The sequence below is a fragment of the Strongylocentrotus purpuratus genome, unplaced genomic scaffold, assembly GCF_000002235.5.
Source record: "Strongylocentrotus purpuratus isolate Spur 01 unplaced genomic scaffold, Spur_5.0 spur5_scaffold_15, whole genome shotgun sequence".
NCBI lineage: Eukaryota > Metazoa > Echinodermata > Echinoidea > Camarodonta > Strongylocentrotidae > Strongylocentrotus > Strongylocentrotus purpuratus.
In genome coordinates this window covers 10,898,578-10,922,827 of record NW_022145600.1, presented here as the reverse complement: position 1 = coordinate 10,922,827, position 24,250 = coordinate 10,898,578, and the positions used below count along the sequence as shown (strand labels likewise).

General features: G+C 38.0%; 2 protein-coding genes and 4 non-coding genes across 6 annotated transcripts; 2 read left to right on the top strand and 4 right to left on the bottom strand.

Annotated features, from left to right (window-relative positions):
• Window positions 1-417: 417 nt before the first annotated feature.
• Window positions 418-490, bottom strand: TRNAA-AGC. Its single transcript has one exon. It is a non-coding gene; the product is annotated as a tRNA-Ala (tRNA).
• Window positions 491-1,405: 915 nt separating this feature from the next.
• TRNAA-AGC lies at window positions 1,406-1,478 on the bottom strand. The gene has a single exon. It is a non-coding gene; the product is annotated as a tRNA-Ala (tRNA).
• A 931-nt stretch (window positions 1,479-2,409) lies between these two features.
• TRNAA-AGC lies at window positions 2,410-2,482 on the bottom strand. The gene has a single exon. It is a non-coding gene; the product is annotated as a tRNA-Ala (tRNA).
• Window positions 2,483-3,396: 914 nt separating this feature from the next.
• On the bottom strand, window positions 3,397-3,469 carry TRNAA-AGC. Its single transcript has one exon. It is a non-coding gene; the product is annotated as a tRNA-Ala (tRNA).
• A 2,087-nt stretch (window positions 3,470-5,556) lies between these two features.
• LOC105445520 lies at window positions 5,557-6,540 on the top strand. The gene is made up of 2 exons (XM_011681164.2): window positions 5,557-5,704; window positions 5,880-6,540. Coding segments are annotated over exons 1-2 (543 nt in total). The 5' UTR covers window positions 5,557-5,702; the 3' UTR covers window positions 6,421-6,540.
• A 3,012-nt stretch (window positions 6,541-9,552) lies between these two features.
• Window positions 9,553-23,698, top strand: LOC100894137. Its single transcript, XM_003727253.3, has 11 exons — window positions 9,553-9,756; window positions 12,747-12,847; window positions 13,875-13,973; window positions 15,521-16,051; window positions 18,153-18,275; window positions 18,600-18,715; window positions 19,349-19,424; window positions 19,956-20,101; window positions 20,917-21,000; window positions 21,633-21,720; window positions 22,939-23,698. The coding sequence occupies exons 1-11, from the start codon at window positions 9,672-9,674 to the stop codon at window positions 23,089-23,091; spliced, it is 1,602 nt and encodes a 533-aa protein (XP_003727301.2). The 5' UTR covers window positions 9,553-9,671; the 3' UTR covers window positions 23,092-23,698.
• The last annotated feature ends 552 nt before the right edge of the window (window positions 23,699-24,250 follow it).

Sequence of the window (24,250 nt, the reverse complement as noted above, 5' to 3'; positions counted from 1 at the left end):
CCCCCGACCGACAAAAAAACAAACAGAGACTCCCGATACAAGATGTGTTCGTGGTTCTATTGTCCTCTTATACTTTTAACTTGCGCCACTCCGTGTGATTAAACTTTCAGCCAATCAGAATCGAGCGCTTGAGCAACAGGATGTAAACAATAGATGAAAGTGCCGGTGATTATGGTGAGGGAGGTCTATTTGTTTAAAAGGACCAAATAGTTATCAAGAATCGCTGATGAAAGTTTCTGACCGAGAGAAAAACATGTTATGCATCTCTGTCATAATTTGTAATATCATGCAGTTTTGATACCGAACAAATATGAAGTTCTGACGTGCTATTGTAGCAAGTATAAAATTAAGACGAATACTTATAATGACCTAAAATGAAGATAAAAGTTCCCGAATTGCAGAAAAGAGATCGCATCTTGGAGAACCCGGGCATCGATCCCGGTACCTCTCGCATGCTAAGCGAGCGCTCTACCATCTGAGCTAGCTCCCCTTCGCTGGTGTGGAACAACCTAAGTCAACTTTGACAAAAAAGTTATATTTGTCTTGATATCTAAATGCTTTAAAAAATTGAGTACGCTGAATAGCATTTCGCCCTATGTTAACCAACTATCCAAAACTGTTTATCTCACAATACTACCACTGAATGTAGTGGCACTAAGATTGTTATTACTACTGCTGCTTGGCCTTAATAAATTATATTTGACATGCAAAATATACGGCTAGATGCTCCAATATATAGCAAATTTGGTTACTTTTACTCTCTTTCTACTTCGCCCTAGCTTCCCAATTAAATACCACATTTTGCGTTACACCTTGTCAAATAGAAGAATAATAATGATAATATATTATAACAATAAAAAAGACAGAGGTTAACAAAATGTTTATACATAACTTACATGTTATTAGTTTGAACCTGTAGTATTGATTAAATTAATATACACTTCCCTTATTAATATTACCCCCCCCCCTCCCTCCCATCTACCACCGACCCACAAAAACAAACAGAGACTTCAATATAAGATGTGTTCGTGGTTCTATTGTCTTTTTATACTCTCTACTTGCGCCGCTCCGTGTGATTAAAATTTCAGCCAATCAGAAACGAGCGGCTCACCTGACAAACAACAGGTTGTAAATAAAAAATGAAAGTGCCGGTGATTATGGCGAGGGAGGGCTACTTGTTTAAAAGGACAAAATAGATATCAAGAATCGCGAATGAAAGTTTCTGACCGAGAGCAATACACGTAAAGCATCTGTGCCATATGTGTGATACCAAGTTGTTATTTTATACTGACAATATATGTAACTCTGACGTGTTCTTGTAGGGAGTATGAAATTAAGACAAATACTTATCTTGACCTAAAAATGAAGATAAAAGTTCCCGAAATGCAGAAAAGAGATCGCATCTTGGAGAACCCGGGCATCGATCCCGGTACCTCTCGCATGCTAAGCGAGCGCTCTACCATCTGAGCTAGCTCCCCTTCAATGGATATGGAACAACCTTGTTCAACTTTTACAGAAAAGTTATATTTGTCTTGAAATCTAACAGAATACTTAAACAAATTGAGTACACTTAATAGCATATTCGCCCTATGTTAAACAACTATCCAAGACTGTTTAGTTTATCTCATAATACTACCACTGAATGTAGTAGCACTAAGATTGTTATTAATACTGCTGCTTGGCCTTCATAAATTATATTTGACATGCAAAATCTACGGCTAGATGCTCAAATAGATAGCAAATTTGGTAACTTTTACTCTCTTTTTACTTCGCCCTAGCTCCCAGATTTAATAACACTTTTCGCGTTACACCTTGTCAAATAATAAAATGATGATAATGATAAAATATTTTAACAATAAAAAAGAAAGAGGTTAACGAAATTATTATACATGAATTACATGGTATTAGTTGGACCTGTAGTACTGTTTAAATTGATATACACGGCCCTTATTATTACTACCCTCCCCCCTCCCCCCCCCCCATCTACCCCCGAACCACAAAAAGATAACAGAGACTCCCGATACAAGATGTGTTCGTGGTTCTATTGTCCTCTTATCCTTTGAACTTGCGCCGCTCCGTGTGATTAAACTTTCAGCCAATCAGAATCGAGCGCCTGGGCCGACAAACAGCAGGGTGTAAACCTTAGATGAAAGTGCCGGTAATTATTGTAAGGGAGGGCTACTTGTTTAAAAGGACCAAATAGTTATCAAGAATCGTCGATGAAAGTTTCTGACCGAGAGCAATACATGTAAAGCATCTGTGCCATATGTATGGTATCAAGCTGTTATTTATACTGAAAAATATGAAATTCCGACGTGCTATTAATGGGAGTATGAAATTAAGTCGATACGTATAATGACCTAAAAATGAAGATAAAAGTTCCCGAATTGCAGAAAAGAGATCGCATCTTGGAGAACCCGGGCATCGATCCCGGTACCTCTCGCATGCTAAGCGAGCGCTCTACCATCTGAGCTAGCTCCCCTTCAATGGATATGGAACAACCTTGTTCAACTTTTACAGAAAAGTTATATTTGTCTTGAAATCTAACAGAATACTTAAACAAATTGAGTACACTTAATAGCATATTCGCCCTATGTTAAACAACTATCCAAGACTGTTTAGTTTATCTCATAATACTACCACTGAATGTAGTAGCACTAAGATTTTTATTACTACTGCTGCTTGGCCTTAATAAATTATATTTGACATGCAAAATATACGGCTAGATGCTCCGATAGATAGCAAATTTGGTCACTTTTACTCTCTCTCTACTTCGCCCTAGCTCCCCGACTTAATACCACATTTTGCGTTGCACCTTGTCATATAGCAAAATAATGATGATAATGATAATATATTATAACAATAAAAAAGACAGAGGTTAACATAATTAGTAAACATAAATTACATGGTAATAGTTGGACCTGTAGTACTGATTAAATTAATATACACGGCCCTTATTATTATTACCCCCCCCCCCTCCCATCTACCCCAACCCACAAAAAACAATCAGAGACTCCAAATATAAGACGTGTTTGTGGTTCTATTGTCCTCTTTTCCTTTTAACTTGCGCCGCTCCGTGTGATTAAACTTTCAGCCAATCAGAATCGAGCGCCTGAGCCGACAAACAACAGGGTGTAAACAATAAATGAAAGTGCCGGCGATTATAGTGAGGGAGGGCTACTTGTTTAAAAGGACCAAATAGATATCAAGAATCTCAAATGAAAGTTTCTGACCCAGAGCAATATATGCCATATGTGTGGTATCAAGCTGTTATTTATACAGAACAAATATGAAGTTCTGACGTGCTATTGTAGCAAGTATAAAATTAAGACAAATACTTATAATGACCTAAAATGAAGATAAAAGTTCCCGAATTGCAGAAAAGAAATTGCATCTTGGAGAACCCGGGCATCGATCCCGGTACCTCTCGCATGCTAAGCGAGCGCTCTACCATCTGAGCTAGCTCCCCTTCGCTGGATATGGAACAACCTTATTCAACTTTGACAGAAAATGTATATTTTGTCTTGATATCTAAATGCTTTAAAACAATTGAGTACACTTAATAGCATATTCGCCCTATGTTAAACAACTATCCAAGACTGTTTATCTCATAATACTACCACTGAATGTAGTAGGACTAACATTGTTATTACTACTGCTGCTTGGCCTTAATAAATTATATTTGACATGCAAAATATACGGCCAGATGCTCCAATAGATAGCAAATTTGGTTACTTTTACTCTCTTTCTACTTCGCCCTAGCTCTCCGATTTTACTTTTTTTTTTATTTATTACCCCCCCCCCCCTACCCCTCCCCCTCCTTACCTTAACTCCAAAAACACACACATACAGTTTCTCAGTTTAGCCCTCCCGACATGACTTGCCTGTGTAATGTTGTCCAACGACGCACCAATCTTTCGAACTTTTGCCATGTAGCGTTATTGTTCTTTTAGCCAATCAGAAACGAGCGTAGAGTAAAAACACACAATGTTACTTCCTGTGTTCATTTTCTTTATATGAAACGGAGCGATGCAATACCCCCGGCCCGTCCCACACCACACCACAGTCATTGTTCGATGCCGCTCTAAGCTCCTTTGACCTCGCCGTTAACATACTTTCAGCCAATCAGATGCGAGAGTCTCAGTGGGGGGAAACATTAGGCACGAACAATAGATGAAAAGTACCGCCATTAATCGCTTCATGGACATTGTTTTAATATTCAAATACTTTGGCCTAGATGGGTTGGAGCTATCTTTCTTGCTTTGCCTTCATAATTTGTGTTTGACTTGCACGATATATTATTTTAATATGCTACATGTTCTATAAGCAGGGGCAGCGATCCCGGGGTAGGGGAGTCGTCCCCCCCCCCCCGGAAATTTAGAAAAGTGCCCCCAAAAATGTATAGCAAGTACTGATTAAAGACTGAAATCACTTTTAGGCTCTGGAGGGCCCAATAGTGCAGCGTTTAGACTAATACAAATGCAAAAATCTTCTTGCTCGGTCGCTACGCTCCCTCGCATAATATCCTTCAAAATGTACTAGTCAATATCGCATTTCGTCCCCTCCCCGGTCAGGAATAGAAATCGCCGCCCTGTCCATAAGATTGTATGTTTGGTCAATTTATTACTCTATCTCTGCCTCGCCCTTTTCCCTCTACCTCCTTGGTATCACGCTAGCTCTCCCTTTTTAATTCCATGTTTTTTTGTTCTTTTTTACTTTATACTTTTATTTTTGTTTTACTTCTCCTTTCTGCTTCGTGGTTTTGTTTTTATAAAAAAAAATGAAAAGCCGAGTCGTGAAAATCAACCAAAGTTGTGGTACTGGCTTTCTCATCGAAATAGTTTAGTCCACTCCAGTTCTTGGCATTCTCTTCCCAGTTGATTCTGGGTCTCCCTCTCGGTCTACTACTTCCTTCCACTCGTCCTTCCAATACATCGTCGAGCGTAGCATGGTAGACAATCAACTGGGAAGAGAATGTCAAGAACTGGAGTGGACTAAAACTGCAAGAGTGCACTAGAATGGCGGAAGATAGAGTGAAATGGAGAGATGTTGCAATCAACCTCCGACCGGGAGAAGATACTTAGATAGATAGAACACTCGACGATAAAGAATGATTTACTATACACCACATTTCGCGTTACTCCTTGTCAAATAGAAAGAAAAAAATGATCATGATAATATATTATAACAATGATAATACAGAGGTTAAAAAACAAATATTATACAGAAATTACATGGTTTATAGTTGGATGTGGAGGAATGATTAAAATAATATACATGGTGTTTCTAATTATTACCCCCCCCCCCTAGCTACCCCCACCTCACATATCAAAGAGAAACTGCCGATATAAGTGATCGAGGTTCTATTGTCTAACGGAGCTCCTATCCTTTTATTTGAACTTGCACCGCTCTGTGAGATTAAACTTTCAGCCAATCAGAATGGAGCGCCTGAGCCGACAAACAACAGGGTGTAAACGATGGATGAAAGTGCCGGTAATAATGGTGAGGTCGGGACGTTGTGAGGGAGGGCTACTTGTTTGCTAATAAATAAAAATACATTTCTCTCCAATAAGCATTACATCTTTTGACTTTCTGTACGAGAAGACTTGTTTCAACATTTGCTCCGAGAGATATTTCCAGAAAAAGAGAATACCAGTATTACACTTGTTTTCAGCCTTCTAGATCAAACCACAGCACTCATAATGTAAGTAGTAAACTAAAGTTGTTTGCATTTTGTTATCTTGTTTCGTACATAATTATAGTCACAAAGTATTAATTTATTTGCAGAAAGTTGCAATATATTATAGACCGAAAAATATTTTGATTAATGTCCAACATAATTACTAATCGTTATGTATCTCTTTTTCTTGTCATGACAGGTATCAAATGGAAAATCTGCTGACGCCCTCGCCTCCCTCCTACCTCAGTCAGCCGAAACTAATCAGCCCGTCTTCGATCGCCATTATATCCTACGAACCTGACTTCAGCAAGGCCATCGCTTCCATCATCTGGTCTCGACATCGTACTCAAACGACCTCCGTCATCTTCAAATGCAACGTCGCCAACTGTCCGCTGTGCCCATCAGAGGACGTCGAGTCAGCTACAACGCGTACTAGCAAGAGATTGATGAGGAGTCAGCGAAGAAATTTTGTTCGCGCCAAGAGATCGGTCGGGCAGAAGAACGGTAAATCGACGACAGCTTTGGTCGCGGACTTTGCGTCATTGCGTCTGACTTCAGCACGGCCATGGATGTCGCCTTCCTCATCGTACTCGATGACCTCGTCAGCCAGTAGCAGCCGCTCAGTTTCTCCGTCTAGCTCTATCGATGTCAACAGCCCAAGCGTCGATACGACGTCCTCTTGCAAACTGACATCGTTTCTCTCATTGCCTTCGAAGCGACGCCGAGTCGACGAGATTTAGACTCTTTCGACAAGATCACATCCAAGGAGATTGATGAGGGGAATCTTCAAAAATCAGACTGATCTGCATAACGATCAAATTAGTATCATCAGATTTATGTGAACATCTGCTGATTGTATTGTGTCTGATTGTATTGTGTCTACCTTTATGATTTGTTTTTGTTTTTATTTAACGTCAATTGAGAAGAATAAATTTGACAGTTCCATGTATATTGCCAGTCGGCTTGTTTTTCTTTTCGAGTTGTTGTGTTTACATAATGAGTTATTATAGTGTACAATATTGAATCAATGTAACATTATTTGTATGAGACGTGACATGATTGAAAAAGCAAAGAGGTCTGAGAATTCGGAAAAGAGAAAGATAATGAGAGTTTAACATTTTATTTTATTCAGGGTAAATGTTGAAATTATCGCACTGCGAGTTTCTTATCTGCAAATCATTAATTGTATCAGCTTTCACACAATGCAGGTATTAATTAACAATATTTTCTGTTTTTAAAGAAAGAGCTAGCTAGAGTGAGAAAAGGGAAGTGTTTGTAGGAAGAGAGAGAGAAGGTGAAGTTAAAATTATCGATCCAAATTAAGTAGACAACAAAATATCCCTTCGTCTTTTGCAAGGCTCTTATCCCCTGCACTGTCTCATTCTTTCTGTTTGTCTCATTCTCTCTCTCTCTCTCTCTCTTTAGTAGTTATAGAGTTCTTCTATTAGTTTCAATCTATCTACCTATATTATCTATCTATCTATCTATCCATCTATATCCACATATCCACCCACCCATATCTACCCATATAGCAATTGCTATGCTTTTAGATATTATGTACTAGAACAGGAAAATAAAAGAAACAGAAAAGGACTGCAAGTTGTAGGACACGATAAAGGAAGACCAAAGATATTCGTTTTTTTTTTCCTTTTTATAAATCTCATTTTACAAAAATAAGATCTATTCTATTTCGTTAGTCAACTAGACTAATTATTACAGAAGCCTGTAATTAGATGCGGTATAAGGCCTTCTTTTCATCTATTGTCTAGGTCAGTTCTGTTATTGTCCGCTCAGAGTCTTGCCTTGTGACTGGATGGAAGTGCGATGACGCGGTAGGTCAAAGCACTGACCTCTACATTCAGTGGGTCAAAGGCACTAAGGGCGGCATGAACACAGAACCGGAAATTACGGATTTTCCAGTTCTGTCAGGGCATCAGAAACGGCCGCCTTCATGGGAAGAGCGGGAATAGGTGGGTGTGGGAGAGGGAGGCATTTTTGTACAAAGAGGCTAATGCTATTTAATAAACACCGTCTCTTTCCATTGTCAATTGAAAAATTGAGAGGCGAAGGGGATGAATAACAAAATGAATTGTGGACATTTTATGATTGTAAACGTACTAATGCAAACAATTACAGGAAAGACATTAGAAAAAGAGTAGATATAGATTTAATCAGAAACAGATTAACAAAGAAGCTAAGGTGCAGATAAAATAAGTATAAGAAAGGAAGAAGTAAGCAGTATAGAGCGAGGTATCAGAGAGGGATACAGGTAGGAAAAGCGAGATCGTGGGGAAAGATAGAGGGTGATTTTAAAATCAAAGGAAATTAAAATATATACATTATTTTATAACGCCTCCCTTTAACACATGCACTACATTGTACAGACTTCGCAATAAATCTCACGGTGGGCTTTGACGTACAATCTATAGCAAAGAATGTCCATTTCCTCTGTTCAAGGGCCAGCAGTATATCATTAACACTTCGGAGAACAGCAGACTCGCAACTGTGATAAGGCCTGTACCCGGATTGCATTTGGTGGCGGATAACTTTCACATTATTTGTTTACAACACACACAACTATACGATTATTACTTTTGTTTTCAACACAAGAAACACAGAAGCTTAAAATGGCAGTCTCCTGCATTTTCAGTTTTCATTGTCACATTTGTTGTTATTAAGTATAAATATTTAATTGACTTATAATCAAACAAAATACATATGTTTAGACATCAATGAATACGGTGGACGTGGTACGATGATGAGAAAGCATTAATGAAGATAACAACCTGAAATAACAGACCGATGGTAAATAGAATTAAAGTGATCATGTAAAATTGAAATATTAGTCTTGAAGGAGAGAAAAACGCTTAATTACATTAGCACTTGGCGTTATTATGTATGTTATTATTAGCCACGAGCTATAATGCAGTACATCCCTTATGTTGTTCAATATTATGGTTGTCGTCTATTGGTTAGGCGGCTTAGGCCGTTCATTACTTTTTATAGTTCACGAGGACTCTTGTATCTGATTGGTTGAAGTAATGATGACGCGGCACATGACTTTTTTGAGACAGCACTTAATCATTTTAATTTTGTTCCTGTCGTAATTTCATACACAGCCGAATCATCACTGGTCGGTAACTAATTTGTATATCTGTGGAATGTGGAGAAGTGCACCGTAATCATTTAGAGGGGGAAACAATTAGAGGGGGATCGGACGGATCGAGGGGGATTCCTAGAAACTTATTTCTCTACAGCGGTTTTCAAACGATTTGTAGACCCTTAAACTTTTCCTTAAATATACCATACAGTTGAAAGTAGTGCATTTTGTAAAAATTATTTGAAGTAAGATTTGTGACATTTTTTAATTAAAAACAAAAAATCTTTTAACTTTTCCTGTCAGTTTCCTGTAAGAGGATTTCGGCGGAGTATAGCGTCATGATTATTTTGTTTGTTTATCAGTCTTAGACTCTATAGTTATCGCGTCCAACATCAACATAATTATGACTGGTTTAATTGCTGAGTATATCCTGCATGGTAATGCTGTATATTATGATAACTTTAACATAACTATAAAAGAAGAATGTAATACTTTTCTCTCTCTCTTCGTCACCACTTACCCTCGCCCCCCCTCCCCTCCCACACGGCCCCCTCCCCCATGGGGCCCACCCCCCCCCCCCCACCCAGGCCCAATGCAACACATAACCACAACATTTTATCTTTTAGTTTTACGATTTCCTGAAAAGAAGCCTAGATCTAGCTCTTATTATTTTACGCGTAAAACAAATCCTTAGAGAAGCTAAGCTGCGTAAAATATTCACTTCGAATGACAAACGCGCCTACAAACTAAAACAACAACAACACATTTGTTCGATCTAATCGACACGCGACAAGTAAGCTCAGCTTAGACTATACTTTTCGGTTAGATTAATTGACTGTAGGCCTAGTCTATAATAAACTGAGCCGACATACGAAAGAAGCTGACAGGGTGATGTGGAGCTGGCGAATATTTTGTTCGTGTTTGATTGTCATTTGTATGCACTTGAGAGTGGAAATGGCCATGAAAGAATCAGTAGGTATGTTTTATCAGCAGTTGGATCATTCGGCGCGCCTGGAGCTCCGGCGGTATGTGCATGGTCTTTCCGCTTGAAATTGTCGTTACATGTGTGCCACGTACAGATAAGCGGATTTTGGTAAAATTTATTTACAACCACGAAGTGAAGAATAGGTCAACAGTAAACACACGTTTGCTTCTTGCTATGTTTTCGATTCACTTTGGAACTAGGATCTAGATCTAGACTTCTAGTCAATTTGTTGAACTGAAGTGAAGTTTGAACTTCTGAAGTGAAGACTGAAGTGGAAGTTCAAGAAAAAAAACTCCTAAGAGTAAGAGTCCTAATGCATAAATTAATAACTAAACTAACTTCTTTTAAGTTTAAAGATAAACTTTAGTTCTGCTGGTAATGCGATTGCATTGTGAAATAAAAGGTGTGGAAAGGATCAGAAATAGTTGATTATGTAGTAGGCCTAGTCTAGTGTCCATGTAAGTATTGGTGTGCACTGCAAGGTTCTGGAGTCATCAAAATCATATTTGACCGAGTCTTGGTAAAGTAACAAGCACTGTACACAGAAAGCTATTTATATAGGACAACACACATGGTATCGGGCCGGGCTAGTAATGCCTTGATTTTCTTGTCTTCTATGCTCATTACTCAGCCAGTATACATTTTCTTCCAAAATTGTTTGGCACATGTCATTTATTTGTAATCTTGAACATTCAATGTAAGTTTCATTTGATTCTGTGAGAATTCATTTTCTTTTTTTTACCAGAACTCAAGTTTATCTTTAATTGGACTTCAGATTACCGGTAGTTTTTTTTAGTTGGATTGATTTGACATTTTGAGTTTGTGGATGAAGGTGTTTTGTGTCTGGGTAGGGGAAACATTACAAAAATGATGGTGTTAATTTTCTTGCTCCTTGGCAATGTCAATGCCATTGCTTGTCTTTTGTACTTTTATTGTAGTGAATTTGGAAGTTTGCTGCTTCTCTAGAATTTTTTGGTTTGTGCCAAAGTTTCGGGGCATGTGATTGTTGGAGATTGGTGTTTGACTGAGTGTATGAGACAGAAATAATTGTCTGGTATGGGGAATTCTTTAATAAATATGTCAACCTCCCCCAATCCCTTGCACTGTTGCAGCAATCACAATAGACTTAGGGAGGATTAATCATTTATAACTAGATCTAGGGAATTTTTGCTGGAAATCCTGGAATGCGGCAAAAAATTTGCCTTCTGTTTTTCTTTATCTGGACTTGACATGCAGTTTGATTTTGAAAAAGTGATGATTGCATGGTGCCATGGAGAAAAAAAAAAAAAAAATTCGTATTTAATACTGTATAAAGAACATAAATCAATACCACATTCCTTTGTCACAAATATTTTTGTGATTTTTTGTCTAAATATGGCAGCATTTATGGTTCACTGACATAGCAAATTTGCCCCACATTTTCTAATTCTTAAGCCCCTCTGTCCCAATTTTTACCAGGAGGAATTATACCTCCCTGCCTAGTCACTGACAGGTGGTTATCTCATCATATCAGCTCTCAATTAACATAAGAAAAAGGGGACCATGGGGGATCACTTACTTTCAGCTAATCTGCATGTTTTCTTGAAGCTACTGCCCGGGATGAGATCAGCAATCACACACAAACTGCATCTCGTAATCTCCACTCACTAACCCATACCATGTACTCCAGTCTGTATAACTATAAGCGGTCTGTGGAGCCAGACATACATACAGTCACTCTCAGTGCAACAACCATCAATATCAGAGACTGAAGCTTTCAGTCTATGTGTATGTGTGACCTGGCCTGGTAGTGTCTCTTCGTATTCTTATGTGTAGTACATGATTGTTAGTGGAGTAGGTAAAGACCTGTAGTAAAAGGCGCACAACTATAAATATGGAGACTACATATAATTTTTGTGACTTCTGTCAAGAGTTTTGGTTGCCTACCATATTTATTTACATGTACATTTCTGGGGGCTGCATGCAAAGGGATTACCTTGGCTCAAATAAACATACGATGACTATGAAAAATAACTCCTTTTGACCAGTGGTGTCGATCTTTTCTTAAAACCTATTGATCAGGGGAATGAATTGAATAGTTCATCCCCCTCCCCCTTCCCTGAAAAATAGGTAAAAATTACAGATCTACGCCCATGCTTTTGACCATCTTTTTACAAATCTGTGAAGAATGAAAAGATTCCGAGCATCCTCTCAAAGTGACACTTTTACGTCAACTACAATGATCGATTTGTGTGTTCACAAAGTGCATATACCATTGGGGTGTGCGTTGTGTGAACCATAGCGTGGAGATATGAACTTAATTTATGATATCGTTGCTATGGTTCCGTCTGTTCTGTTTGCTGCCGCTGCACCTCTCCATGAATCAACTAAATTATGCAAAATAAGTACCGGTAGTTTGAGTGCCTATGAGCAAAATGCAAAACAAAATAAATATATTTTCAACAGTCTCCAACCATACATGTATCTGTACTCAGCGTTCTTATGAAGGGGGGGGGGGTGTCACTTTCAAAGTTTTGCCTTAGTTTTTTTTTAAAAAGTATGCATCAGATAGGACTAATCATAAATATTTGTCTTTTATAATATTGTCTATAAAATTGCTTCTAAAGTTCTGAAAATCACAGATTGAAATCAACTGTTCAGAAACACAACCTGTCTGAACACAAAAGGTCAAGGTATACCATTTCAGTGTAATTAATTTGGCATACCGGTACATCCCTTTTTCTTACTCTTTCGAAATTCAGCGTAGTGTGAATTTCATTGGATGCTGTGAAAATTCAAGTTTTTCTCCCTACAAGATCTCAAGACTATGCAGTGATTTAGGGGAAGTCTGATAAATTTTGTGGCTCGAGCCTTGGCTTCAGACTGAGTCACATACAAAACCTATGACTGAACTGCTGCCCTCCACTATTTCACTGGTGTGCACGGTGTGTGCGCCATTAATTTGTTTAAAATTAATACTTTCTTTCCCTCTCTATCAACAGAAATGGACAACACACTGAGCAATGGACTTGCCTATGGAGGGATACTGAACAATCTGGTTTCTCTACCAGCTGATGATACAGATATTGAAGCAGTTGCAAAGGTAACAACAATTCAATTACAGGATAGATTGATGTCACTTTCAATCTACATCACTGCTCAAAGGGCATTCCAAGAAGATCGTAGTTCCTTTTGCCAGAACGCTGGTCTACCAAAGGAGCTTTCTTCCCGGATGCTAGAAGACTCTGAAACTTCCTCCCTCAGAACACTGTTAATTGTACCTCTGCTAACACCTTGAAGCAAGAGGTACAAAAACCATGCTCCGCTAAAACGGTAGTTGTTTTTACTCGCACTCAGTTAACTATAGCTTTTATCAGACATTGTACACACACCTGCACAGCTGCACTGCACCTCAACAGTACGACAATACACCTGATGGTGGCCTGTACTGCGACTGAAGAAGAAGAATATCATATTATCAAAGTGGATCTAGACATACATGAAAGTAAATACTGTGGAGGAGTGGTACGAGAAACAAAAACTAACTTGCACTTCTCGTATTCACATGCAGTTTTGTGATTTGTTTCTTTCCTTAGTACTTTTATCATAATCCACATCGGCAGTGAAACAAAAAAATTGCATTCAGAGATATTACAGAAATAGCAGATATGGCCCAGGATAATGGATTTACCAAAGCAAGGCATAACAAATATTTAAAAAAAACAGTATATCTGTACAAAATTCTACTAAAAATTCCTTGTGATGAAGGATTTCCTAGTTTTAGTTCATTTTGTTATTTATTTATTTCAATTTTGTTTCATTTCTTTGTTTAGTTATTTTACATTTGTATTGATTTATTTTTTGCGGGGGGGGGGGGGGGGGGGGATGCGACAGTTTTCAGGTCATTGATGAATTACATTATGATTCTTGTGTATGCTAATACATATACACCATGCATCATTCTCTGACATGAAATGTACAAATTGAATTCAGAACTTAAAATGATGATACTGCTGTTCTGTTTGAGAATAATGTCAAATGTTGAATGAATATTGATTGTCACTCTTGAATGATCAAATTCTTCCTGCCCACATGGTTGATAAGATGCTGTTTTCCCTTCATTGATTCAGTTTGCAGCGGATTATGCATTGAAGCGGCATCCACAGTCCATGCCTTTGAATGAACAAAGTGAGATTACCCCATGGCAGATCCTTGAACCTAAGAAATTAGTGAGTATTATAAGATGATGATGTGGATCCTAATCAAATGATTGGTTGAAAACGTACACATGACCAGGCATTATTTTGCCTAATGCGTAATTTGGATTATGACCTGTCATTATCCAATATTAATGACCGGTCATTAGTAAAATCATGTATAAAACATCATTTTATAAAAAATAAAAAAACATAATACACATCATTTTGTTCGAGCATTGGTAAAATTATCCACACTCGGTACCTTCAAAGCAGTCCAAACACCCTCGGCTATCACCTTGGGCGTGTTAGACTGTTCCAAAGGTACCTTGTGTGGGTAATTCTTACCAATGCCCTCATTGCTGTGTATTATGTGTATAATATGTATCAAATAATTGAAGTTTACTTTTTCATGGCAAGCATTCCACATTGTGTGGTTGGGCTCAGTAGCTGTTGATGCAGAGTCCTCAAAATATATCAGACATGAAAAGAAAAGAAAGGGAAAACATTTCTTTGTGACAAATTCACTTGCTTGTATATTGTTTTCAGAGACTATGTGTTTTATTAGAACAGTGTATCATCAAAAGAAAAATATTTTTGTTGCCAATTTGAAGAACAAGATGCGATCAATTATTACAGCTTGGAAATTAAAAAATCCCTGTCTATAAAGAGAAACATGTGAGGACTGATGAGCTGCAATAATTCAAGATGTATTCTGTTAAGCACTCGGATTCTGTATTTGGTTATTTTCAAAGTTCATAGCAGACATGTTTACAAACATAATAGACACATGAAATCAGGCCAGATAATAGATATTTGTTAAAGAACCTTGTTCTGACTCAAATTTCTTTTACCTTTTAAAAGCAAGTATATCACAGTGCTGCGACAGCTCGTGACTAGTTGGAAGACAAGATTGCTAGAAAATATAACAATTTTTTTGGGCAATCACACTGAATTGCTTCTTATAATACATTTGAGTATGTTGCAGGAACTTTTGGCCAAATTTTGGAAAAAGTTTGTGTGGAGTCAGCATACTTGTCATGCACATTTTGTTATATTTGCAATTTAGTCACAAAGTGTCTTAATAGTTATATCCCAAATTGTTTACAATTTATTTTTCATTGATTAACCATTTTGTTGTGCTCCCAGGGGCCCTAAGGCAGTTTGCACCTGACTCACGCTTGGAATGTCAAATTCTCGTTGTTGTCTTCGATCAGTCGCAATTGAGTTTCATAGGTCGCCAACCCCTCACAAAGTTGTCTCACATTTCTTGCACTTTCTGACTCACAGAAACTGAATTGAATGGCCCGAATTCACAAAGGATGTTTAAATTTAACCCTTGGTTTAAACCTTCATTTATGTAACCCATGGTTTAAAAATAAGTGCAAAATAAGGGTACTTTGCCTTGCGCGCGTCTAATATTGGACCTCTTGACTGTGTTGCGTTTATTTTGCGCTAATTTTAAACCATGGATTATGTAAATGAAGGTTTAAACCATGGGTTAAATTTAAACCTACTTTGTGAATTTGGGTCAATATGTTTGAGCTTATCTGTTGTTTTCATGCTCTGCTCCACTCCAGAAATTGCACTTCACCCAGGATGGCAAGAACCTTTTCATCTATGAGGAAGTGTCCCAGGGACCTGGTGGTCTTCAGGTCCAGAACAGACAGGCAATCCTGGGAATCACTTACACATTCACCCTCTCATGGCCCTCACAGCCGGAAAGCTACAATCACAGATTCACCATCAATAAAGACAGAGAAAAACAGCTCCATGTGTACTCCCACACATTCTCCAAGCGCACTTCAGCATCGGATTCCAAAGAGAACTGCATTGACCAATCAGAGAGCTGCAGCTCTGAGGCAGCCAAAACTTTGGACCAATCAGAGGGCAAGGTTACTCTGGACAGCCAATCAGAGTGCAAGGATGGAAGCTCTCATAATGTATGGACAGAGACGCAAGGAGAGAAAGCAGAAGTAGGCAGTAATCGTTTGGAGACTGATGAGATAATTGGAAGGTTTACAACATATAACATTTGGAATTTCAACGGAAAGTCTAAGGGAGAATTTGATAAAAAGTTCTACCCTCCAAGAGAAGCCCACATGGGGAAGGTATGTAAAAGAAATTTCTTCCATGAAAGAGAGGGGAAAATTAAATGCTACCATTTCATTATTTGAGAGGGGGCGTTTCCAAAACTGGTCTTTACCTTTAAAGGTGTAAGGGGTTGAGGGTCATAGCATCATAGTCATAATCATATATATGGTCATCGCTGCTTTGCCAAATTGGGACTAGTCTCCCAAAAGAGATTTTTCACTTGGAAGCCCTATTCAAGAGAAACTAAACTTTATAGACTAATGACCTTCCTAGACAAAATTAAAACCATGCAGCTACTTCCTTTCTCTCCCCTTTACTCTTCTTCTATGAAAGAGGATGTAGACATCAAATTTCAGTTTTCAGGACCTTGAAACATCTTGGAAAGAGACAAAATAAGAAAGTCAAACCTGCTTTAGTGACCACCTGCCTACAAAGAATAATAATAATACACAATATTTATAAGGCGCTTAATACTGGTGTCTCTAAGCGCACCATATTCTGACTAACCAATTATTTACCAAAACTTATAATAAACACACAACTTATACATCTGTTCTTTATTCAAAAAATCATGCATATATAATAATAAAAAATAAGATAAGAGTGAGATCCAACATACATACAAGAGGTCAAACATAGGATCAGACATAAGATCAAAAAAAAAATAAAAAATAAGACGGTGTGCACCTCCTTTGACCGACTCACAACTGCAGAATATTGTTTATGAATTAAAAAGGTGAGTTTTCAGCAAGGACTTGAATTGGTCAAAGACCACTTTTCTTGTCTCCCTTGGGTGGTCTTTATAGACGGGTTTCAATGTATAAGCAAACCGACCAAAAAGATGCAAATGGCGTGTTTTAAATTTTGTTAACCATTTCTCTCTCGAATGTTCTGCCAAGGCAAGGTTTTACACACCAGAGCCTTCTTTAAATCTTTCTCCACCCCTCTCTACCATTGTCATACATGTATGTAGGGACACTGATTTTCCGTTTAAAAAAATGGCCTTTTCCGTTTCAGAAAATCTGGAATTCCGTTTCAGATGGGCTGAAAAACGGAAATTCCATTTTGCCATAGACCTTGTACACATGAAAAAAATAAAATTCTGTTTACATAAGATTTTCATTAAAACATGAACTTGTAGGGTACAAATGTTCTATTAAAGCCGCCACCTTTGACAAGCCACTGATAACCACTCAAAAACATACGGACGGGACTGGATAAACTTGATGCAAAATACTAGTGCAAATATAGACCCCTACGGGCCCTAGAGTCTAGGCTAGACCTACGAAAATTATCAAAATGTTTAAATTTACCAACTTCAAATTCGAACTTAGACAAGCAGACTAAAGTCAGCGGAATATGTCAGAACACGACATATTCCTGACGGAAAGGATGAGTACCGACGTCGACGAAAACATTTCAGTCTTGGCTGTCATGTCCCGATCGATCGATTTTAGGCGCACATGCCAGCCCTTTTTTCGAACTGTACAACAGCGTGTGTACAATCTCGCCGCACGTAGCGCCCGCTGCTGGCGTGTGTGTGCCTAGTATTACGTCTACATAATACTAGGCGCCTAGCTGGCATAATAGGATCGTTTCGCTGCTATTTGTACCGCATTTTGTGTCACGATCTCTATTGGTCTAGCGAAACAAAATGGCAGCGCCCGGTCTCCTAAGAATCTGACGAATATCGCTAAATATTCTGAATTATTAACCATGATTTGAGGCCTAATATTTTTTCACTGCATAACGAGTCACAAAAATAGTGTAAGTTTTACGATTTTCTTCTTGAAAAATGAAATGTTTTGAGGTAAGCGGGGTTTTCCGCGATTTTCCGTTCGAAATTGCATTTTCCGTTTCAAATGGTCAATTCCGTGAATTCCGTCCGTTTTCCGTTATCGCGGAAAATCAGTGTCCCTACATATGATCTGTCACCTATCAAGTCTGACACCATCCCAATTCTTGGTCTTCCTCTTCCTCGTTTACCATCCCATCTTCCCTTCTAAGATATCCCTGAAAATGTTATCACCCTTCCCCCCCCCCCATCACGTTTTTCTTTTCGTTCAAGTTCCTTTGTTCATTTACATATTTTTTGTATTGCATGCATTTTCGCTTCAGCTCCTTGTAGGCTCCAACAGTGACATTATTGGTTTACAAGAGGTGCGTTATGACTACCAGTACAGCTCATTATGTGGTCCAGCCCAGGTCTCTCATTTTGCAGATCATCTAAAAGGCTACCAAGTAAGTCAATACAATAAACAACTTGTATATAAAGACCGCTCAAGGTAGATTACAAACGTTGTCTTTAAAGGCAGGTGGTATTTATATATAGGTTCAGTTACATCATTTCTTAATGGGAAGCTATATTCAAGGGAAACAAAACTTTATAGACGGATGACATTCCTATAAAGAGAGCAATATTTTAAACATGCAGCTTCTTCCTTTCTCTCCCCCTTACCTCTTAATTCTTCAAAATTTCTTTTTCTCCATCTCGTTCTGTTCACCTACTTCTGTCTCTCTCTCTCTTGTTTTCTTACTCTAATATTTACTCTCCTCTCATTTCAGTTCATATATCAACCAGCCAATACATTTTGGAGAGGGCACCTTGGCAGATCAGAAGAAGGATTGGCTCTATTCTCCAAGTATCATATCCTCTCTCATGACTATATTATGCTGTCGAGGTGAAGACATGATTTTTTTCATAATGTTCGTAATCTCAAAATGTCCTTCTTTTTCCATCTTTTTCTGTCATCTCCTCTAATTTCTTGTTTTCCTGTCCTTTTCCCACTCTTTCTTTCTTTTTCTTCTCTAAGATGTATTTCCCTCCATAATATGTTTCTCTCTGCCCCCCCCCTTTCCCTGTCACTTTCTCTTTTGCCTCCATGTTTATCTCTCTGTATGTACATGTATGTATGTATTTATTTGTGCTCTGTGTCAGTCTGTGTGTGTGTGTGTGTCTCTCTCTCTCTCTCTCTGCCTCTCTCACATCCTTTGTATTTCAATTTTTGTATTATGTTTGTCTTTTGTGCAAAAATATATGTTAACAATAGGTCAGACTCATATTATATAATGACAGATTTTCCTGAACTGTTTTAGAAGTGAGGCCAACCAAGATCATAGTGTTAAAGATATGCTTACAAAATTTTACCTCACTTTTTCGAGAAATCCAAAATTGGCATATAATCTTTCATGCCCTTACTTAAAATTACCAAAATTAATTTTTTTTCCCCCATATGAAATGCATTTCACGATTGAGCATTCAAAAATGAACTTGCAGCCATATTCACCGTCATTTCTCACCGTTTGTTGTGCAGGAACACAAGTGATGAGGAGGATAGTCACCAGCGCATTTGTCTCCATGCCGAGATAGATCATCCTGCCTTGGGAGTGGTGAGTCGGGTTCTAGGTTTCTCCTTTGCTCAAATGAAAGTGTCCTTATATCTGGCATGAGAGGTGTTCAACAAAAAATATGTATACTCGAGGAAATAATGATGATAATGATGTCTATGAATATGATGATGAGGCCTAAAAAGAAGATGTTGTTTTGCCCTTTGCGACCGATTAGAAAATCTTGAATTCAACGGTCGGCTTTTTTAAAAGCCATTTTTTTTTTTTTTTTTTTAACGTTTTTTAGAGAAAAAAATATTAAGGCCTTCAAAACTGAGAAATATCAGCCTAAAGAGGGAGAAAAAACAGGAAGAAAAGTTTTTAAAAGAAGAAGATTTCTGACCGATTTACCCATGTTTTGGCACCTTCTTTTTTTTTGGCCTGGTGAGGAGGAGGAAGATGGTGATGATGATGATGGTGATGATGATGGTGGTGATGATGGAATATCTTACCTCACAGATCTTGGCCTTAGCAACAAGGTACCAATAATTTAACTAATAAATCAAATGTTCCTCTATTTTCTTCCAATTGCAGGTTCATGTATTTGTGAGTCATCTGTCTCTAAGCGCAGTTGCCAGGGAGAGGAGTGTGGTAGAGATATGGCGTTACATGCAGCGTTTCCCTGGTCAAGCAATACTCCTGGGAGACCTCAACTCAGAGCCCCATGAAGCGCCAATGAAGTAAGTGTAATGCTTCCATGGTGAATAATAATAATAATGATAGGCATTTCTATAGCGCCGTCTATCTAGAAATTTAATTCCGAGGCGCATTAATTATTACCCTGGCTTTAGCCTAGCTGCCATTACAGCGCTCCAGCATTTCAAGGAATTAATTCCTGCCAGGTACCCATTTACCTCACCTGGGTCAAGTGTGGCAAATGAAGATTAATGCCTTGCCAAAGGACCTTAGTGCTGTATCGGATATCGAACCACGACCTTTGAATTACAAGTCAAAGATTTGAGCGAGGTTTGCAGTTACACCACATATTACTCATGCTCTATCTGTTGAACTTTTGAAAGACATTTCAAGAGCGTGGATGGACCAATTAACCCTGTCAAAAGAATATATGGTGTAACAGCGAACCTTGCTCAATGAAGTGAGTGTTGAGGAAAAAGCAATGAGCTGTGAATTAAAAGGATATCTATGAATGCGGCATTTTCACATTGTGATTGGCCTATTTGTATCAGAGATGTGGCATTATTTGTTTTTCACTGGTTTATGTGACCTCTATGCCAATACACGTGAAGCATCACAGCAAAAATTAACATCCCTTTCAGGAGAAGCAGCAGTTAACTGAATTCTAAGGCTAGATAGAATTGAAATGTGGAATCAATACATAGAAATAGAATAAACATTATTGATGTATGGCACATTTGACAATTATGTGTACTTCTTTCATACCTAAATGTTTCATCTCAAGTATAACACCTTGTTTGAGATCCATAATGACCACACACCACATGTAAAATTCCTTTTCGTTTCCATCACATTTCAGATTTTTAAGAGGCGAGATTGAACTGCTGGGACATCGAACAGAAGGCTTGGTCGATGCGTGGAAAGTGTTTCACAGTGAACCAAGGTTGGTAAACAGCTCTTGCATGTAGCATCTCTATCCTTCTTGAGATATAAGAATTGATAGCAAATCATGTTGTAGGTTTTTTAACAGACTTTCAACTTGAAGACTGCACAGTATTCTAGGCAATCCTTTTTATTGTTTTTATTGTGAGGGGTTTTTGTTTGGTTGGTTTTGTTATTATATGGTTGTTGTTGATTTTTTGGTCTGGTATTTTTCCTTTGGTTGATTCATCTTTTCGGAATGCTCCAGTAACTGTGTTCAAGATCTCTTGAAGAGCTTTGGATCTCCTCTTAGCCAAACTCTTTAAACCTAAATTCAGTGATTATTTTTTATATTAAAGCCTGTCTGCACTACTTTGGCCAGGGGGGCTTAGACCTCCCTGCGAGGTCATGACAGGTGGTTATTTCATCAAATCAGCTCTCAATTAACATAAGAAAAAGAGGATCATGGGGGACCAAGAGGCACTGATTAGGCATTGTTTGCTATATAGAGGGCGCAAGTAGCTTTAAGTAGTGCAGTGGAGCTTAATCAAATATGTTTGAAGGCTCTGTTAGAAGGTAAACCTTTTTTGTTATTTCCTTTTTCAAATCATTATTGCATTATCTCTTCTGGAACATACATCTTCTTGTAAACAGACCAAATGTGCCAGGAACTTACAAAGGTGATGAGCCTCGTGACCTTGGGCTGACCTACAATTCATTAGAGGAACACATGAGCAAGAGGGTGAGTTCATTGCCATTTCTTTGCTGCATTAAAGGCATCGTTTAACATTGTTAAATCTGAGATGCATGGCCCTACGTGTTATCAGTGTCTGTAATATGGTGCAATATTGAAGCCCTAAAAAAATTACACTTCCAAATGATCATGAAGTGCCTCAAAAAAAGTAAAAATCTTTGAGTGACCGGTTTTACCATACTCATTTTTCCTAATAGACTGTAGTGTGATGAAAACCGTTAGGAAAACGAATTCTGAAATTTATAATTCCAAATCATAGATATCTTGATAATCAGATGGCCGATTGGGTTGTAAAAGTCATGGGATTCATATGTGACCTAAAGGTTTATAATTATGATTGCAGCATGAGCTAAGTCCAGGATTTTTTTTTTTAATCTGAGGCAAAGTTACCCAATCCCTTTAAAAACTTGAAATAACATCCCTATTTGTATGAAAGAAGTAACTTGTCTTGCCTCTTTCAAAAGACAGCTTTTACATTCTTCTTCCCTCAGTAATATGAGATTTATTTCTGTTTTGAGTCTGTGTATTTGATGTATGTCTTCAAATTCAATGAATTTGTTATTGACTGTTATTATTAGTAGTAGTATCATTATCATTATTATTGTTTTTATTATTATTAGTTTTATTATCATTATTATCATTAAACTATCTCGTCAGCTGTGCCTGGGAGGGGAAAAGCAAGCTTTATCACTAACCCTACAGTCTCTCATGAAATAATTTTATTGGGATGTACAGGAGCACCACTAGGCGCAACGAAAAAAAATGTTGTATTGCCCGTTGCGAAAGACCCAGAAATCTTGAAAACTACATGTATGTTTTTTTTACCGTTTTTTAGAGGAAAAATGTTTCATGAATGGAAAGATATGTATTTAAGCATTCAAAACTGAGAAATATCAGCCCAAAGAGGGATAACAAAAATATTAGAAAAAATTTCTGACCGACCGACCCATGTTTTGGCACCTGAAGGGCAATACAACATCTCTTTTTGAAGGCCTTAGCTAGGGTTTTCACCTACCCTTTTTATTACAAATAGTGCAGTGGGTTCTTAACGTTCAAAGGGGGTGACTTTCCTATACACATGGTCTCTATTGAATTTCCTATCTAAGTAACAGATTGTTTTCCACGGTAACCTAGCCTTTATTCATCATGTGAATTCTGCTTCCTGCATCTATCAAATAACCCCCTCTGCTTCATCCTCCATTTCAGATTGACTTTGTCTACGTCCGTCTGACCGATGATTTTAAACTCCTGGAAGCATCCTTGGTAGATGATGGTGTCCGTGGCGACAAGGCAGCATCTGATCACATAGGAGTAGCAGCTGTCATAGCTCCAATATCACAATCATCAGGAAAGCGTTAAATTCATTTATCGAGCATTATGTACTTTTGGTATAACATTCCAACTTTGTAATCTATATTATTATACTGCCAACCAAATTTGTACTACGGTTTTCATGCCTTATCTATATGAAGCTTTGGTTTGTTTTTATACATCTGAATGTTTTGTGATTTAGTGATGTAGAATGACAGCAACCCATGGGACTTGGCATAGAGATGAATATATAGGGCATGAACCCATTAAAGTGTCATATCAATATCTTAACTGCTGCATCCATCTTCCCACATCTCCATTATGTTTACCCATTTCCCCTCATTCCCAGCCCACCATTGTTTATCCCTCTATCCAAAATGTTCTTCCCAGTGTCTACTGAAATTACCACTCTCGCCCCATGATTCGACTCGTGCCCCCTCTTGTTTAAAGGTACCATCATAATTAATTGCCACATCCACTACGTCACCGTCCTTGAGTGATTGTTCCTTTCCTTATGGCCCTCTCCCTTAGCTCCCTCACTGCCTAGGCCATCTTCTCCTCACAGGTCTGTGAAAGGTTCAGTCATGCGATTGCATTGTGTAAGAAACAGTGTTGAATCGATCAGAAAAGTATGATCATTTAGCATATAAGTATTGGAGTGTACTTCAAAGTTCTGGAATCATCATAATGATAAGAAATTTGGCCCAGTCTTGGTAAACTTACTAGCACTGTACACAGAACGATGTATATGGGACTACGCGATATCTATCCAGTCCGGATAGATATGATAATTTACCAAATATATCAATTAGTTGGCAGCAAATCATAATTAAAAAAAAAAAAAAATCATCATTATTTTTAATGCTTATTTTATGCAGGATTGATAATAATAATAATAATAATATTGGCATTTATATAGCGCTCTTACAGACATACATGTGTATCACAGCGCTTTACAACATTACATTACTTAATTGACATTGATAGCAAACAATAAAATTACGTACACAAAAATATATAAATTCAACTATTAAAGAGAAAGGTTTTCAAGGACCATTGAAAGATAGCGAGAGAAGGAGAAGATCGTACAGCCTGAGGGAGATTGTTCCAGAGACGTGGTGCGGAAACAGAAAAAGATCGATCCCCAAAGCGTGTACGACTCCTGGGAACCGAGAGCAAGGTTGGGTCGTTGCCAGATCTCAGACCA